At 44.0% G+C, this 19,234-nt stretch overlaps 1 protein-coding gene across 4 annotated transcripts; it reads right to left on the bottom strand.

Moving 5' to 3' along the window:
• Positions 1–1,022: 1,022 nt before the first annotated feature.
• On the bottom strand, positions 1,023–18,813 carry LOC120800044 (bromodomain-containing protein 4-like). 4 transcript variants are annotated; one of them, XM_040145812.1, is made up of 21 exons: positions 18,727–18,813; positions 14,187–14,427; positions 14,000–14,092; positions 12,914–13,051; positions 12,611–12,743; positions 10,953–11,290; positions 10,493–10,864; positions 9,667–9,795; positions 8,750–8,971; positions 8,352–8,575; positions 8,168–8,268; positions 7,808–8,065; positions 7,065–7,163; positions 6,574–6,966; positions 5,310–5,915; positions 4,309–4,409; positions 4,087–4,207; positions 3,597–3,730; positions 3,256–3,446; positions 1,193–1,436; positions 1,031–1,099 (listed from the first exon to the last, which is right to left on the bottom strand). In XM_040145812.1, the coding sequence occupies exons 2-21, from the start codon at positions 14,313–14,315 to the stop codon at positions 1,031–1,033; spliced, it is 4,095 nt and encodes a 1,364-aa protein (XP_040001746.1). In that variant the 5' UTR covers positions 14,316–14,427; positions 18,727–18,813. The 4 variants fall into 4 exon arrangements, with proteins under 4 accessions (XP_040001745.1, XP_040001746.1, XP_040001747.1 ...); XM_040145813.1 differs by having other exon boundaries at positions 14,187–14,487; positions 18,727–18,804; XM_040145814.1 differs by lacking the exon at positions 18,727–18,813 and adding an exon at positions 16,439–16,590.
• Positions 18,814–19,234: the final 421 nt, after the last annotated feature.

Below are 19,234 nucleotides of genomic sequence, written 5' to 3'. Positions count from 1 at the left end.
TTTGCTCCCCGCAATCCAAATCCCTCTCATGTTCTTTTTCGTTGACTTTTCGTCGTATATAATATATATTCATGTATCTATTTATATATAATATGTATAATTTGTAGGGTGTGATCGTTAGTTTACAGGCCATAGCGCTAAGGCAAAGGACACCCTCTGAAACCTTTAAAATGCCATCGTTCCTTCCCCATACCTCTCTCGTCGAATTTGTACACAGGCCGAGCATCGCTGAAACCTCCACCTCTTCGAATTCATGACTGAAGAAGGAGCAGTAGCAGGGAGTGAAGGGAGGAAGGATGTGTTAGAAAAGTGTGCGATCGTGGCCGGGGTGTTTCACTTCCACCGTGTCCTGAGAAAACAACCGACTCTCAGATGGCCGCCGAGCCTGACTCGACCACAACAGCCCAACCTTCCCATTTTAAATTCAAACTTAATGAAATAATAGAGACAAGATTAGGAGAGAGGGAAAAAAAAACGAGAACAAAGTGATCTGTCCATCTGTCATTTTAAACCTCTTTCTCTCCTCTCAGACATTAGAGAATAAGATTTTCTTAATTTTCACTTAAATTAAATCCTACTCATCGCCGCCATAATTTTTTTTTTTTTTTTTTTTTTTTTAAATGTAAAAGTTAAGTCCCCTCCTCTTCATTCTACCATTCCTATTTTCCTGGAAGGAGCTGACTATCCGATTATTTCAGTGTCTGTTTTCGACGTGTCGTCCCTGGAGACCCAGGAGACTAACAACCATAAACACCAAGTCAGACACCAAAACGTATCTGAGGCTGGAGGAAAAGAGGGCTGCTTCTTTCAGTTTCACTTCCCCCCTCTCATTCACATGACACAAGCCAGCTGTTTCAACTACTGAGAGAAAGGGACAGTTACTAGTAAGTGTGGGTTTGTATGAGCAGCGACCGTGTGTATCACAACATTGTGGTCTATATGCATTTTGTAAATTTCGCTTATGTGTGTCTATAGGTCCTTCTCTCACTCCCACCGCTCTCTCTCTCTCTTTTTTTTTTTTTCCCCTCTCTCAGAACAGGTTCTCTTCGAAAATGGCCATCAGGTCGCTCTGGAAGTTGATGTCAATGGTGTCAGCCATCTGCAGAAGAGACGAGAGAACCACAAGAGGCATTAATGGCCGTCCTTAAAGATCAAAACTCAGCGTTTTTCTTCCTTACAGTTCTGTCCGTACCGCTTCTCTCCTGCGCCTCTCCTGCTCACGGCGGCGCGCCATCTCCCTCTGCTGGTCGAGCGCGTTCTGTGCAGCTGAGGCGGATGGGGGCGGGGCCTGTGGCTGTGGGGGTGGAGCCTGCGGGGAGTGAGTGGGGGGGGTAGAAGCCGGAGGAGTGGGAGCAAGCGGCGACTGCTGCTCCTGGCGACGGCGGGCGTCTTCTTGCGCTCGACGAGCTTGCTCCATCGTGTCCTCGTCGTCACGGCTACAGCATAAAATACAAGTAAGACGGCTGGCTGCGGCTGGTCTGTAGTCAGTCAGACATTTCTCAGTGACTTGCATGATAATGAAAGTTAATTAGGACCCAACCAATGCAGGATTTTTCAGACCAACACCGAATATTATTTGAGAATAAAATCTGATTTTATATACAACACTGTGCAAAAGTTTTAGGCACTTTGGATGCTTCAATTCTTAAATGCAATCAGTGCAGTGCAGTGTCAGTAACACTGACACATTTTTGTCTCTCTCCACCTTCAGTGGACGAATGGGTCCGAGGACGCGATACACAACTTGGGTCGGGGGCTTGAGGTGGGGGCAGGAAGTTAGCCTCTACCAAACACGGAGAAATGTGCCTCCCCGTAATTCCCGAGTTGTCTTATTCACGTGCTGTGGTTTGCTAACGTAAGCCATGGGTGCATCTACATTCGGGAGCCACGTTTAGAGAGTTGGAGGGTATGTGAACCACCTGGCTGAGACCCAGCTCTTGGGGAGGGCTGCGTGCAGTCAGCAAGACTGAGCTAGCTGCTGGATGGTCAGTAAATCCCTCCAAATTGCAGGGCTGTCAGTGTCTGGTTTTCAATTTCGAAAACGAGTTAAAGAAAAATGACGTGATGTGTGGGTGTGGAGGACTGTCCAACTGACGGAGCTGGGCTAAGTAACGAAAGTTAAGTAACGAGTAATGTAATTCATTACTTTTGCTGCGGCTAAATGAGTAAAGTAGTGTCATTAATTTTACAAAGAGTGATGTGTAATGAGTAACTGATTACAGTTTTCACGTAACTTGCCCAACTCTGCACGCAGTACCATCAGGGAGGCGTGTGATTGGTCCCAAACTCATTCCGTGGCGTGACAACGCGCCAGACATACAGCCGTGTCCTTTTTTTTGAACTTGAAAATACTGACCGGATAAAACACGTAACAAATCACTAGCGAATACGTAAAATCCCGATTTATAAAGACTGACTCCGGTTGCCCAGGAGAGAGCGCCAACTCGGGCTGTAATCATAGAAGCAAGACTAAATAAAATCGAATATCACATTACACATTTAACTACACACATTAGACAGTACTAGATGTAGTGTCGAACGTGTTAAGAGTTGTTTTTATGTTAGTCAATTTACTGTGAGTCACATGTACTATGAATCAGTGATGCTATCCATCTACCAAAGCATACAATAGTTTAGGTTTTTGAAGTTATTGCTTTTCAACAGCCTGAGACTCTGGGCCAGTAGATCTGAAAATCGAGAAACTCAATTTGAAAGCTGCGGATGAGAGTGGGATTTCCGCAGTCGACTTGTATGGTGCGAGCAGATGTGCTGGTGGGCGTCGCTGACATTTGACAACCTCGGCACTCGAGAGCTTCTATATGCTGTTGGGAATTAAACAACCAACCGGCACAAACGATGGCAAGACTGACATTATGATTTTTTCCATTTCGCAGTTTCTTGCATCAAAAATTGCCGTTTGTTAGTCAAGTCAAGATTCAGGTGCCAAGAGTGCCCCGACGGCATTTTCAATCAACATGCAAAGACACTTCAGTGAAAAGCTGGATAAGATGTTCGCTGAGATGATTTCCTGTCTCAACATTCACGTCTCCAAGTAGACTGTATATTGAGTAGGGAAATAATGTATATTGAAACTGAAAATAACAGGAGGCAGTGGCTGCCTGGGAGGTAGGCGATAGGTTTTTTTAGATTTTAAAAATCTATGGGACTCTATGATTCCGTCTAAGATAGCAACTCATGCCGGTGCAGGTTTTCTGCTTTCCATATGAGGCACCTCTCCATCCTCCTCCCACCTACCGTAGCTTTCCTTGCTCTCTCCTGGCCTGTTCAGCCTGTGCTTTCAGCTGTCGCTCTCTCTCCTCCTTCTCCCTTGCGGCCCGTCTGAACTGTTCGAAGCTGTCGCTGGAGGAGCGAACGGAGGAGGCCGGCGTGGACTGGGACCTCTGAGCCAGGCTGGCCCAAGAGCCCATGTTCTTCAGCTTCACGTCCTGGGAAAAGAGAAGAATAAAGACAAGCAGGACGGTGGGTGTTTAAAGTATCAGGTTAAATGAGGGAGAGAAAACAGAGAAACCTAATGATGGAGTCTACTTTCATAGGGCTTTTGACGTTATTTTCTCATCTCACATACTCATACACACCTGTGTCTTCTTAGGAGCGATGGGGGTTTTGGGTTCTTGCTTGATTTTGTTGTCTTGCTGGGCGCAGGGCAGTGCTGGGGAGTCTGGTAGGCGAGAACCAGGACGAGAACCATCCAGTGGCTTCAGATCTAATCCTGAGGGAGACACAAGATGGTGATCAACTATAACACGGCACTTTAACTCAATGAAGAGCGGCTCATAAGCAATAATGCTGCTGTAAAGTGGCTGTTTGGAAGGAAACGTACAAAATCTTTCTTAATTCAAAAGAATAAAAGTAATGACTGGTGTATAACTGCAGGTAGCTTTTCCACACATTACTTTTTAATAGTTACTTTACTTATTTTAATACTTTTTAAGATTCTGTCACCTGGCTCAGTTTTGGCCACCGAAATCTGGGCAATTTATTTTTGCTACTTCTAAGTGAATGTTACCTACTTTAGCTTTAGACGAGGTGGACTGTAAAGTAGTCACAATAGTCTCTTGCACTCACTGTGTTTGTTGTCGGGTTTGTGTGTGTCCTGACGCATGGCAGGGCTGAAGGGCGAGGGGGGCAGCACTGGGGAGTGGGAAGGCTTCTCTTCTTTGACCACCACCAGGTTGGACCTCTGCTCCTACAGAAAGACAAGACGTTGACATACAAAGCTCTGTTAACAAGAATCAAAAACAAAAACGTACTAAAATTGATACCTTTTCCTTTTAACATTTCACTCACATGTTTCTTGGTCTGTGACGGTGACTGCTGTCCCATGGTGTGGAACTGAGGCATCGGAGGAGAATGCATCATCAGGGGAGAGGGGCTCTCGCGCAGGCAACCTAAAAAACGTGCAAAATGCAAACACTTTTAAAAAAAATTTTTTTTTTTAAATCAATGCCGAATTTAAACAAATGTGCAGTGACATCTACAAAATGGTTACGTGCAGTGGTTTCCAAGCCCAAATGTTGCAATTTACAACACAAGGAGTCTTAGTCTGAAGTACCATTTATGTACTACGAGTGTTTTGCAAAGCCTCAATATGCAATATGAGAAACCTAATTAGCAAAGCTCCCAAAGAGAAGCCTCTTCAGCTGTGCCCACTAGTAAGAAGACCCTCGTCTTGCAGGTCTATGTGATATTTTGAGGGGAAGCTCGCTAGCACCACATCGTGGCCAAATGCAGGTATGACACAGATTTTTACTTAAACTGAAGTCAAAGAAGGACAAAGCTTGTTTAGCTTCTAAATTAAGCTCTTAATTTTTGTTTTTTTGGCTGGTGGGTTTTCAAACATTAACTGTAACTGTTTATTTCTGTTTTTGTGTTAAAGGTCTTAAGCTCAACTCTTGAGGACTGTGACACATTTTAACAAAAGCGTCTCTTCAAGCACGAGTCTTAAACCAGTGCTTCCCACCTTCTTTGCCTTCCGACCCCTTAGATTTAAGTACTGTCTACTTGTGACCCCTTGTGGCAGGTAATGGCCTTAGTGGGGACATGATTTTCCCTCCCAGATTGTTACATTTGAAGGATTTTTAGAGCCCTCAAAGAAGTGAAAGGGTCCGGTATGAAAAAGAAGAAAAGAAAAGTCAGGAAATAGGAACATTTATGTAACAGAATGATATGTCTTTCCATTTTATCCCTTTGATCATCTTGTGACCCATCGTCTTTATTTTAGGACCTCTTGGGGGGTCCAGAACTCTCAGTTTGGGAACCATTGTCTTGAGTATAGATATGTATCTCACCTGTTGAGAAAGGCTCTGCTTTACTTCGTGGTGATGGCTGTTGTTGATGTTGCTGCATCTGTTGTACCTTCTGCTGCAGGGTCAACCCCTTCTGCTGCTGCGACGCTGACGTGTGTGTATGCGGGAACGGCTGCTGCATGTGCGCGTGGCCTGAGTTGTGTCTCTGCGTCAGGGCGGGGGTGGATGTGGTCATGGCCTGCGTGTGCATTGACGGCACCAGCTGGGGAGCGCCCTGCACGGGCGAGTGCGTGTGCATCGGCTGGGCCTGCGTGGTGGGTCGAGTCTGGAGAGACTGCAGGAAGGTGTGCACCTGGCTGAGGGGGGGGGTTTCAGAACTGGTGGGCGTCGGCTCTTCGTCGTCCTCCAGCAGGGCTTGAGGAGGTTGTGCCGAGAGGGTACCCAAGATGCCATGTGATGGGGGTGAAGGGACACGAGGACGGGGGACAGGCTGGGGAAGGGTGAGGGGAAGCGAGGGCTGAAGCTGGGGTGAGGTGGTTGGAGCCAGGGAGGGGAGTGAGGACGGGGGTGGCTGTGGGGGTTTGGGAGGAAGCGGCGCTGCGCGGTTGCTAGGTCTTGATGGTTGCTGGGGAAGAGCATTGTGGATCGCTGCAAAGTGGGAAGAGAAGACAATGATGGGAAAAGAACAGAAATCCACATATTGAAGACGACATATCTCCTTATAAATCGCTGCAGCTGTACTTGTACCAACACAAAAAAAAAGACCAGCTGTTCCGATCTTCGGGATTATCTAATTACTTGACATATGCGCATAAGCACAAATTACATGCAGTACGCACACTGGCTCGTCTTCCGAATTCTGTCCAGCATGTGCATGCATCACCTCCTGCGAACTCCTTGCACGCGCGCATGCCCTATGAAGCCAGTGCAAGAATGGCACACTCTGCCACTGAGCAGGCAAAATACTACACAGAGAGGTAACGACCGAGTGTAAATATATTTAACGGCTATAGCAGCTAAATGCCAGCCATACATAGTATCAGAAATTGCGTTTCATGTGATGAAAATTGTAAACTATCAACCAGAAATGCAAAATATTTGCTGGTTCCAGCTTCTATATTGTGAGGATTAGCTGCTTCTTTAGATGTTTGTCAATGTAGACCAAAAGAGTAATTGTTTAACTGGAAAACTAGTTAACAAATTAATTAATAATCATAATAACTATTATTTGCAGCCATTAACAATCCCACATTTGTGACTATTTTGAAAATGAACTAAGAGCAAAGTGGCACTGAAGTGTACGCACCTGGTGAGGGTATGATGGGATGTTGGTTTAGGAAAGGGTGCGTCTCAGCGGGCGCCTGGCTGCCGGGTGTGTTTGTGTTGAGCAGGCCAGAGGTGACGGGGGCTCCAGCAGTAGTGATGGTTGGATTCGGCTCCGTGTTTGACTGCGTCAAGTGTGGGTTCATGAAGTGGGCCAGAGGATCAAATCCCGAGGCCAACAGCTGGGAGGTGTCCAGAGATGGGACAGAGACAGGGACCGAGGGAGGGGCAACGAATGGCGGTTTGGACTGGACGACTTGAGGCTGAGTCTGAGACTGAGGAGGGACTGGGCCAACTCCACTACTGAGGGACAGGTGGTGTGGTCTCTTGGTGTCTTTGTTAGTCAAGGTCTTCTTCTGCTGTTTGGGAACCAGCCCTAGGAGACAGAGATATATGACACATTTTGAGGAAATAAGCGGAACGCTGATACGCGAGAGGAATTCAAAATAAGACACGCCGAGAGAGAGACATTACCATTCTCAGAGTCTTCACTATCAGAGGAGTCGCTGCTGCCCGAAGATGACGATCCTGTCTTCATCTTTGTCACATTTGTCATTTCCAGAGGTTTCTCTACTGCAAGAAAAAGCACCCACGACATTCAGAAATGGACGGACTGACGGCTTTTAATCTCACTTGTGAAAACACAAGACATTCAGCCAGTGTGAAGACCAAAAAAAAAAATACGGAAAAAAGAATTCTTGTTTGGGGAGTTTAAACATTTAAGTAATTTCAGTGAGCTACACTACTTCACAATGCAATGGCATAGACGGCTTAAAACACGGAGTTAGATGAGAAGACTTATCATACTGTGATATCTGTCCCATAAATACAAGGCTAAGCTAACCGGCTGCTGGCTGTAGCCTTTTACTTAACAGGCAGGTATGAGAATAATATCAATGTTCTCACATTTATTTGCTTTTTGTCTGCGTGAAGAAGCAAACAAATGTATTTCACAATATGGTAAACGTACTAAATTGCATGCCATGTTATCAAACTGATGTTCAATTAAAATCAACAGTGTTCCACTGTTATTCACAGCAAATGTGTAAAACAGAGGCTAAAACTACAGATTATGTTAGTTTTTAATTACAATTTGCTTAGAATCTGACCAGACCTGAATGCGAAAGTGCTGTGACTCAGTTGAGAATTGTTGGAATGACAAAAGTCATATGAGAGTCCTTTAAAATAAGCGCTGAACACAAACACAAACAGCCTACCTGACGGTTTTTTCTTCTTCCTAAGGCAGCTGGAGACGTATTTCTCCAGCTCTCTCAGCGTAGAAGGCTTCAGCGTCTCGAAGTCGATCTCAATCTCGTCCGGGTTTGAGTTCTTCAGCGAAGGCTCGCGCGTTTGGATTATGTGCACAACGCGGCCCAGTTTGTCACCGGGCAACTTGTTGATGTCCAGGCTCAGCTGGCGCTTCTCCTCGTACGACATCGGCTTGCATCTTTCGGCGGACATGCTCCCAAATACATCTGGAGAGGAAGGCACAACAGCAGGTTGATAGCGGGCCCTTGTTAAAGACGCACACACTTTCAAACACAAAATCATGCTCAACTTAGCTCTCACATACACACCTATGTCATCCTCTGCTTCAAGAGAGGCTGAGGGGACGAGTGGGGTTGGCCCAGGCTGAGGGGGCACAGCTGGGCGGCTGTTTTTAACTCCTTCTTTCTTACTGAGATTGACAAATGATTTGATTAGCTCCAGGTAACACAGCTAGAATAACATCTCTTATCTCATTACCTCTGTAAAACCTACCCAGGCTTTTTCCTTTCCTTCTTCACAACGAGTGGCTCCTTGCTGCTCTTGCTTTTCTTGGGAGGCTGAAGCATCGCAGACGGAGGGGCCTCCACGGTTTCCTCTGCTCCCATCTTCTTCTTGTGCTTTTCTTTCTTCTTCTCCTTCTTCTCCCTCTCTTTCTTCTTGGGCTTGCTGGCCTGCGGCTGGGAGAGCGCTGCCAGCTGTTCGTGGACAGCTTTAAGCTAGAGGACACAACAACACACAATCATGGTCTTAAGAGATGAAAAGACAGCAGCCTGCACACTTGTTTCCTCGAGTTTCAGCAATTACCCAGATTCGGTAAAGCTGTTCTGCATGGCCCACCCACCTGTTGTGTCTCATAAGCCTCCCTCCCCCTTCATTTTCCATCCTCTAACCTGTTCCTGTAACTCAGCCAATCGCTGTTGCCTTTCTTGTTCTGAGTCTCCTCCCGAGGACTCTGATTCGGAGGAACTGGAGCTGTCGTCTTCTGAGACGGCAGAAGGAGGCGGGACTTGTCGAGTGGAGGGGGCAGGGTGGAGGGCCGTTGACGGGGTGGGAACAGGGGTGGGCTCCTCTGGCTCATCAGGCATTTTGGCGAAACGCATCTCAAACACGTCCTATTAGGAGACACAAGGGCAGGACAAACTGTTAACTTGAAATTTTTTTCCGTAATAGAAAAAAATGACAATGTAAAAATATTATGCATGTACATGGATAGCTTTGACATGTCATAATATCTGCTATATAACTATAATATAACAACATCAAATCTGCTCATTAAACCTGAGCTCTTACACACAACATTTTGTACGGTATGTTTTCGGGGGGCCCAATAAAAGGCACTAAACTAATTTGTCCATTTCTTTTTAATCACACATTGCATTGCAATTTCAATGTATTGTTCTTGAAATTGTGCTTTGCATTTGTTGAAGTGAACATTTAGGTGTGGCAACCTTCTTAAATGTTTTCTTTGACTAGTCACGTTAACGAATACGCTGGAAAGTGTATGACAGCGTCACCGTTGGGGGATTCAACAGGTTGATGTGTTCAACTCATAAAATAACAAACCCAGGTATTTTACTAATTTGAAACTGGATCTAGAACGCAACCAGGTAACAGTACCCAACCATATATGGCCAAATGAAGGTGGACACCTAACCACTACATACTATGACAGTTGAGCATCTCACTCCTTATCTGCTGCTTCCATTCTCCGTTGAAGGATTTCCACAAGATTTTTGAGCCTGGCCGCATTTGGTGTATATACTGTTTATTATGGTTTACTTAACAGTATGTGATATGCGTTGCTTACCTGTAATTTGCGTGCCATGGCAACAACATCATGGTCTGGAGGATTGTACTTGTAACAGTTAGAGAACATCAACCTGACGTCTGCTGCAAATTCTTGAGCTTCTCTGTACTGTTTGTTGTCCAGCTTTTTCTGAGGGAGACAAACAAACAGATGCGTCGTCACTATCTAAACCGATCCTAATTCCTATGTTCTGAAAATTGTCCTGTTTTTTGAGACCAAATAAAAGCTGTGGATTGATGAGGTAGGGCTGGGTATGAAAGCTCAATACTTGGAGAAACCAACTGCAAAACAATCCATAAAACAGGATGCTTGATCAGATTCTTGTTATTCTTTACTTATCATTTTATTACATATTCCATTACATATTACCTGATTTCATTCATCACTTTATTGTATACCTTAATTTTAGTCGACATTTTTAAACTGGTGATTCTGTTGAATTAAAAATGGGGCTTTAAGCCCTAGTATGAGGACTTCCTCACTATAAAACAGACGTTTATTTTAAAAACTATTAAGCCGAGATGGAATTTCAGGGCAGATAACCAACACTGATAATTAACTGTGTGTTGCAGTTGATACCAATGGGATAATCGATAATATTAATCTTAAAAAGGCAAAAATGTGAAGAGGAAAATAGATATTTTTCGATTGACAAGTTTATTTTTCTAATTCAATACCAATGTTTAGAGAGCCTTCATCATTCCTAGAATTACGAATACATTAATTTATTGTAAACTTGTTTGCAATAACCTTATTTATTTTTTTAACATGTAGACTAATTAATTACAAGACTTTATCTACTTATTGATAATCCCACTAAAATCACCTTGATGGTGCTGAGATCCATGGGGTGCTTGATAATGTCGTGGTAGTCGTGGAGACCAAGAGCTTTTACATCAACAGGCTTGTAAAAAGGCCAGGCGTATGCCACGTGTTTCTTGGAAAGCATCTCTCTGACAAGGCGTGCGCAGGAACGCAACTGGTCCTGACGTTTCGGCGTTACAGTCCCTCCTGTCTCCAAACCAGCCCCCAGGTGATGTTGAGAGTCCGGCTGCGACGCGTCTCTTTTGGGTTGCTTTGATGGACGACTGCTCTCTCGGCGCGGCCGAGCCTCAGCAGAGACAGGAGATGATTCACTGAGCTGGTCGTTGGCTGTGGGTGTGGTGGTGTCTGCTTTCCTCTTCTGGCTCTTCCTTTGCTGTTGGAGCACCAGAGATCAGAGGTAAGAAAATGACATCAAATCTGCTGGTGTACGAAATGCAGTTCATTCTCCTCCATCTCCTTACCTTGATGAGGGCGGGGGAGCTCTGCAGCATCGGGGCGGGATGGAGTCCTGGGTGTGTCGGGGCTGGCGGGGGAACAGAGGTCATGCCTTGGGCCAGGACGTCTGGAGTCGAGATGGGGAACTGGGGTCCCAGATGGGCGTGGGAGGTGGGCGTAGGAGGCACGCGTGGGGGAGGCTGAGGCTGAGGCTGAGGCTGGGGCAGAGGCAGAGTAGGAAGGCCTTGAGAGGCGGGTGCAGGACGGGTGTGCGGGGTGGTCGACGGGGATGAAAAGCCTCGTGTATGGGGGGTGGTGGAGGGGGACGATGAGTCTTGGCCTGAATCTGACTTTGTGATCAGAGCTGGAGAGACGAATATAAAAGCAGGAAGATCACAAAAATTAAATCAAGGATAAGAACACCAACCCTTCTGGCCCGGACCTACAGTCCTGGTCAAAATTATTGATACCCCTGAATTTTAAGTATAGAATTTAGAATATCTTCAGAAAGGACTCATTGCAGTCCACCATTCTTTTGAGCTGCTGCATCGTTGTCCTGCTGAAAAGACCCAAGACCTTCGCCTCAAACCTAATTTAATGACACTGGGTCACACATTTCACTCTAAAAGGCCTTGGTAATCTTCTGATTTCATTATTCCTTTGCTACATTCAATGCCTCCAGTACCAGAGGCAGCTAAGCAGCACCACAGCATGATAGAACCTTCACCATGTTTTACTGTAGGTAGGGTGTTCTTTTCCTTATGGGCTTCATTTTGTCGCGAATAAGCAAACCGATGCGCTGCGTTCCCAAAGAGCTGTACTTTCGTTTCATCTGTCCATAGAACATTATCCCAGAAAGACTGTGGCTTAGCTATGAAAGTTTTTTCAAACCTGTCTTCCAACAGTGGTGTCCTCCTTGGCCTTTGCTAATGGAGCCCTACTTGGTTTAATGTGCAGCGTATGGTACAGGTTGAAACAACCACTCCAGACTGCTCCATGTCAGTCTGAAGCTCTTCAGATGTCCTGCTTGGTGTTTTTTTCACAATCTGCGTCAACCTTCGCAGACTTATCTCATTGATTTTCTTCTTAGCGCCAAGTCCTGGAAGCATCTTAACAGTTTTATGACTGTGAAACTTCTTGGTAACATTACGAATTGTTGAAACAGGGGTTTAGAGCATTTTGGCGATTGCCTGGTAGCATTTGGAATTGTTATGTTTTGTGATAACAGCATTTCAGATGCCGTCAGACAGCTCTCTGTAGTTAAAATGCCAATGGTGCCAATACGTTTGACCAGGACTGTGGTTTAAACCCGTTAGACAGGTGAAGAAATGTTCAACATTGTTATGTAATGTGCCACGAATCAATCAAAACTTATTGTAACAATACAAGTTTCATGCTAGGTGCGGTTGATGAAGAGAGGGAACCAGTACAGACAATGTTAAGTACTGTACATACAAGCTTGGCTGGTTAGGTTAGTTTACTTGTCATTGCAATTTACTCATTGAAACTCATCATCAAATTCTTCAGAGTATACGAAGAATAAACACAAACACAATCAAAAACCTCTGTCGTAATGCCATGATACCTTTTCTATTGATTGAACAGGGAGGCTCTCGTGGCCAAAAAAAACCCCCACAGTATTATACTGAAATTTTTAAGTCCATACTACATCCTAAAGTCATACCTGAATCCCGTCTGCCCCCGCGGCGTCCCTTGCTGACCACAGCAATCTCCGTCTCCTCCTGCGGCATCTCTGTGATCCTCTGGAGAAAGAGCTTTTCCAGGGCCTCCGCCATCAGGACAATATCATCCCCAGGCTGAACAAACAAACACACAAAGATGTTTAGAAGGCACAAGCTCCGAACAGAGTCCTTCTCTCTTTATCCGAGTGATAAAATAAGTTGAGGCGGACAGCGTCTCGATTTCATCAGAGCTACATGTTACACGATTCGTGTCACATGTGATCAGAACCTCTAACGTGGCTGACCTTGTTGTAGATGTAGCAGTTCGTGAACATTGTGTTGAAGTCTTGGATACACTCCTGAGCATTCCAGTAGTAGTTGTTCTCCAGGCGTTTTTTTATCGTGCCCATGTCCATAGGAGTCTTGATGATCTTATAGTAGTCCTTGAAGAATAGTAGGTGGAGAATATTAAATTACCGTCTTGACTGGATGAAAGTAAATGAAGAATGTGAGAAAACAAAAAGAAAATGCATGTTTACATCTGTTTGAAACTTTCACCCTCTTTCTTTAGTCCAAAACACACTGCCGCCTGAGCGCAGGTGCAATTCATATGAACCTTGTTATTTGTCACCTGTAGCGTGTGTTCGAGGCACTGCAGACGGCCACATTAATAGGATCCCAAGGCACATTGTATAGTACATAAAGCAAATCTGAGGTGCTGCTATGGATTTTTCTCTGGACCAAAGTCATTTAATGGGTTAGTCAAATGACAGAAAAACTAACTGGAAAATATTCTAATTGCTTAATCATTGAAATCATTTTTCAAGTAAAAATGCCAAACAATTGCTGGTTAAAGCTTCTTAAATATGAGGATTTGCTACTATTCCCTGTCATACATTAGAGTTAACCTTAATATGTTTATTTTTTTTTTAATGTATTATAGGCCAAACGATTAACTGATTGACAGAGAATATATCCGTCAGATTTGGTCAGAGCCTTAATGAAAATCATTCTTGCAGCGACAGCAAATGTTATTATTTTTTTTATCTTTCTGAAGCTGAGATTGCTGGTACTACTGTCGATTTATTCTTGTTGACAACTAGAGGGACCACAGAAGAAAAAGTGTTTTAAATGAAACGGAGAAGTGAAGTCAGTTGTCACAATGTACCAACTGACGAAGCGAGTCTGAAAGAAATGCTGGTTTTCTGGAAAACCAAGGCACAAAAGCAGGACGACAACATATTCTACTGCTGGGTGGCTTGTGCGCCTGCACCACTGTGTGTCGCTTTGCATATAAAATGAATTTGGCGGCTGTTGCAATGCTATCTGTATGCTTTGGACTCTACCGTTGATTATAAGCACACAAGCACACACATAAATACGCGACTCACAGGCAAATTGAGTTTGATGGCATCTACAGGAGCTTGGAAGGGCCATGCAAAGTGGTGCTTCCATAATGTATTCAACACCACTTTAAGCAGGTACTGAAAAAGAGCAAAATCATAAAAAAAAATATATCAATCAAACTCAAGTCCAAATATTTTACTTGTTTAAAAAGACCAACAGAAATATTTCTACCTGTAGCTGGTTGGTCTGTCGTTTTGGTCTGGAGGGGTTCCATGTTTCAGGTGGTGGAGGGTTAAAGGGGAGAGGTGGTGGGGCAGAGGGAGGGTTCTGGCTGCTGCCTGCCTCCAGTCCGTCTCCCATCGCAGTGGTGGGTCGCAGTGGCTGAGCAGACAGTTTAGGCAGACTGGACCTGGCAGGGGCAGGTGGAACTGGGGGGACCCCCCTCAGGCCATTACACGCCTCACTCGACTCTCTGGAAGGACGATCAACAAAAGCACGATCACCGCTGCCGCTACATCTCTAACTCAACTTTCTGAGGATACAAAGCACAGTCGGCATCGTTCCACACCTCAAAGCTGAAACAAACCCTCTATCACATCGACTCATTATCGAGCAGTTTCCTTCACTCTCTCCTTTCAATTATCTTACAGTCTCATTGTCAGTCAACAGTGTCTGCATTGCTCGACAACTTCAGCTTCAATGGCATTAGTATGCGAGAGGGAGACAACTTGGCAAGGCAGACACAAACCACCTAATCTTTGGCACTGTAACTGCTCTGACAGAAATACAATATATCGTAATGCATGTATTGTAGTTTGCGTTAAAACAGGGATCGTGCATCAAAGAGGCTTCTGCTTAAGTGCACGAACAAATACATGCATTCCAGACCAACCACAACCTGTTGGATGTCAAACTCTAAGAATAAGTATTTATTCATGACTTAACATCAAATAAAAACTGGTCACCTTTCGCATTTCTGGCCCATCTTGTAGAAGTGGAATTGGAAAATGTAAACACATTACAGATTTCTACACTACTAGTAGCACTACCCAGTCGTTACTTAAAATGTAAGACATTAGGTGCAGTAGGAAGCTTTCAAAATGCAATAACGCTTTCAGGATTCTGGCTCACAAAGATCGTCGAATTGTATTGCACTAGTTGACTCAAATTGCAACGGTAGTCTGAAGCAGCTAAAAGAAATAACAGTGCATGTTATAATAAAAATGATACTAATGCATATAAATCCTCATCACAACTTTAGGGTAAAGAAAGAAATACCCTCTGAGTTCTGATTCTTTATGGTTGGTGTTCATTTTGATGTGCCCTGGATGCCTGCGTTTGTTATTAAATCAAAAGATAAAACAACAGTAATATCATAAGTATACCAGTACTTTTCCAAATCTTCTAACTGACTCAATAATGGACAACGATGCAGAAAAATGAGGTATAACTTCATATTCATAAAGTAACCAACGCTCAGATATTCTCATTTATAATGGAAATATGGTATAATGGTCGACAGGGTAAAAAGCAGAGACTGGAGCAAGAGAAAAGAATGTTCAGTTAAAAATGTCCAGCTCTCTTTTAGACAATCATCCAACTCTTACAGTTGCCAGATAAACATCTGAAATAGGACATTAGCTATGTATTGGTTAAAACACTTTAACACCAACTCCAAGGCAGCTCAACATATACCATGAAAGGAAAGAAGCAGTTTTTTTTTTTTTAGAAGTAAGTACAATGTTAGTAGTACTGGCAGGCTGTCTGTCTGGCAGTGACAATTCATTCCATGTTTGGAATTTCACTGTCTTTAGTCGGGAATTGGAGCCAGTTTTATTTTGTGGACTGGACAGAAGGCAGAACTGGGCTGTAGGTAGTAATGCAGTGAAAAGTCTGCTACCGGTGGCAACTGGTGAGTAGCCGAATCAGTCATCAAGCACACATTAACATGCAATTAACGTGTTGGCTAAAACCTTTGATTTTTATTACTCAGGTCAGTTATATGATGCAAGCAGCAAGAAGAATCTATCTAATATAACTGTATTAGAGTTTTACAATGTACAGTTAATGTCGTGTATTGCGTCTGTATGAGTAGAATGTCCGGGGAAATTTTCAATAAGAAATCAGATGTTGAGCAATCAAAACCATTAAAAAGGACAAAATAATTTAGCATGATAATGTAATAAGTGCATCTATACAGTGTATCTATATATACTGACAAACATAGTTTTTTTTTTTTCTCAAAAAAGACCTTGGCAGATGTCATTCATTTTGGCCTTATATGGTGTAAGCAGATGCATGGAAATGATGTCTTTTTTTAAATTAATGACAACTTTTTACATTAGAACCTGTGGTTAAAAAGTACAAAGATGACAAAATTTGCCACTAATGAGCTCAACATTTCTATTCTCAAGGCCTTAAATGGCCTTGCATCTGCTTACATCAGTTTTAAGAAGGCGGCCAATTATATTCTAGGGACTTGCATGTTTGTTGCCGTGCAGCTGTGGTCTAATCCAATTGTGTGATCATATCTCAGTTGGTGAGGCAGCGATTTCCTGAGGTAACGTGGGAGGTTTGCCAGCGACACGCTGCGGGGGCAAGGAAACCACAACACAGTGATAGAGGGCAGAGTGTCACACCTGTGAGAGAGACAGAGAAATGAGGGTCGTCCGATTGAAACTGAAGTCGACACATCACATGTGGGTTTTTTCCAACTAACATTAAAATACACTACCGGGTAAAAGGTCTGATCATGCTGTGATCGGAGCCCATATTAGAGGCACTTAGTTCGTGTGTGATGGCACCTTTTTCGTTCGTACCTCCTGTACAATATTGAAAACTGATCCACCCACAGTCAGTTAAGGAATGTTTAGGAAATTTTCCTGGAAGGGAGCTTGATCCGACTGCAACTGTTCAAATGAACTGAGACTTGCACAATTACACAATACGTGCAGTACAACTCTGACCGAACTCTGATGTCTTAATAGGGGTTTCTGAGCTGTCCTAACCCTTCACCTTACTTCCCGTCGGACGTTTCTGCGCCCCTTTAGCGCAGCCACCCTACTGCTTTAAAAGCCAGAGACCCTCATGAATGTGTCTTTTGATTATGCTGCCAATCTACGTCTTTCAGGACTCTGCCAAGTTAAGGACAAAAGGGACCACATGCACAAGTTACAGACCATGTATAGAAAATCTATTGGTATGTTCTCTTCTTAATTCCGCAAAGAATTAAAAAGTAGACTGACTGGTTTGTAAGAAGAATATTCTGAGTACTCTGACGGTTCTTTTATAATTTTTTATTTGGAGCCTTTCATTATGTGGTAGTAGAAAAACGTATTATTTTATAGTGTTTTGTGCTTCAGCTTATCGTGTGTGACAGTAAATCAAGCAAGCGGACAAGAATGTGAATACTGCAATTTCCATGATTTATTGTATGCACTCAACCCTGACCCTTGACAGTTTCCAGATGATTTTTCATAGTGTATAAGACAGTGCTTAAAGGTACTTTTTTTTTGTTTTTTTTGGAATTTCTCTGTCGCTGCGGGTACAAAAGACAACAGCTCGTCGTTAGTCTTTCCTGAGCTGACAGCTGAATTTCACACACTAAAAAGACACAAATCTCTATATTAAAAAAAAGGTTTATTGACTTATCCAAGCTCACGTGTATTAAATACATAAATAAAACGGTTGCTAGTGTTGTAAGACCAATGCCTGTCCTTTGCTATAGGCCCATATAAAAGTGTTAAAAGACAACTAAACAAAACACGGTGATACTACGTAACGAAGTCGTTGTCACCAAACTTCAAGACATTAATCCGTACGACAAGAATCTAGAGTATGTGTCTTAAATTCGATTCGATTGAACATATAAACGCAATCGAGTCGGTCCTGCCACTCTGCGACCGCATTCACACAATGTAGACAGTACATTAGGTGTCGACGCTAATTTGAGGGAAAAAAAAGACAACACGTCCGGAAAGTCAAGTAATCAATTACTCTACCAAATTTATCAGCCATTTCGCTACTATTTCGTAACACGTACGTACTACCGGTAACGTTATCTGAGAGAAGCGAAGACGGTAACGACACTGGGTGTCACGAATTACGTTACTTATCGCCAACAGTTAACACGAAGACACGTTTTATTCCAAAACACCTTTTGCCCTACGCCTTCGCCTCGCTAACCTTCCGTACATTACCATTACCATTCCGCCCCGCCGTGAGCAAGTGACAGCTCCGCACGTAAACGGCCTTTCGGAATACAACTTGGACTTGGATTTGATATTCTCGAAATGATGTACGTCGCACTTCAAACGAGCTCCTGCGCCATCGCGCGTAAACTACGCCGCAGAAGGGACGTAACGTTTGTCATGAATACGGCCTACGGGGCTACAAACAAACAGCCTAGCAGCTAACTGGCTAGCATGTTACCGGCCTGCAGCTAACCTGCACACTGACAACACGGAGTGTCTTACGCCACGTAAACGACCTTAACACTAGCATTGAGAGAAGAAAGATACAACACAGAATATTCACAATAGCACCAAATCCGGCTAATTTAAAAGACAAAAATTCGTCTATCTCGTGTGCCCGAACCGGTGCAAGGCCTGCGAAGACAGCTCATGCTCCGCTTGCCGAGGCGCTACACTGACAGCCCGCGAAATACGCCACCGATGCCCGCTGTAAACCGTTCACCGCATTCCCGGGGTTCTCTGCTTTCGTTTGATATACCAACGCCATCCGCACGAAGGCACAAAATGCTATTTTTTACCTTCTTCAGTCGGTTGTCAGCGTTCGTAGACCTTCCTCGCCCCAAATCCAGAACAAACAGTCCCGTTTGACGTCAATGACGTCAGACGCACAGGGGCAGGCCGAGCGTTTGTCAGCCGAAATGTCACCTGAGACCCCCCCGCCCCCCCCCCTTCCCAAACACACAACCTCCCCCCCCAACATCATGCAATACCCTGCAATAATATTGACCATAACACAGGTCGGTTTCTGTCATACTGATTATGTATCTGATACATTTCCATAACTAAAGATGCCAGAAGAAAATGACGCTGGTAAAATCCCCTCGCTACGCGAGTTTTCACCACAAAACTGTGCCACAAGGTGGTTCAGCGTTTTCTTGGGAGCCTTTTCCTTTTCCTCTTAAATTCTGATAATATTCAAAGAGGTCGTTTTGTTGTGGTTTTGTGGCGGGTTTCGCATCGCTTTGCAGCCCCTCTTCTTTCTCTTTTGCGGTCTTGTTGTGTCTCGCCGTTGTTTGCACAGTAGCC

Source organism: Xiphias gladius, chromosome 15, assembly GCF_016859285.1.
Source record: "Xiphias gladius isolate SHS-SW01 ecotype Sanya breed wild chromosome 15, ASM1685928v1, whole genome shotgun sequence".
NCBI lineage: Eukaryota > Metazoa > Chordata > Actinopteri > Istiophoriformes > Xiphiidae > Xiphias > Xiphias gladius.
This window is presented reverse-complemented; position numbering and strand designations above follow the sequence as displayed.

Coding starts and splice junctions, on each gene's coding strand:
- LOC120800044 (XM_040145812.1), bottom strand. CDS start 14,315: ATGGGAGACGGACTGGAGGCAGGCAGCAGCCAGAACCCTCCCTCTGCC. Junction 8,269..8,351: donor AAGGAAAGGAAAAAGCCTGG/GTAGGTTTTACA, acceptor TGTCAATCTCAG/TAAGAAAGAAGGAGTTAAAA. Junction 4,410..5,309: donor AGCAGAGCCTTTCTCAACAG/GTGAGATACATA, acceptor CACGTTTTTTAG/GTTGCCTGCGCGAGAGCCCC.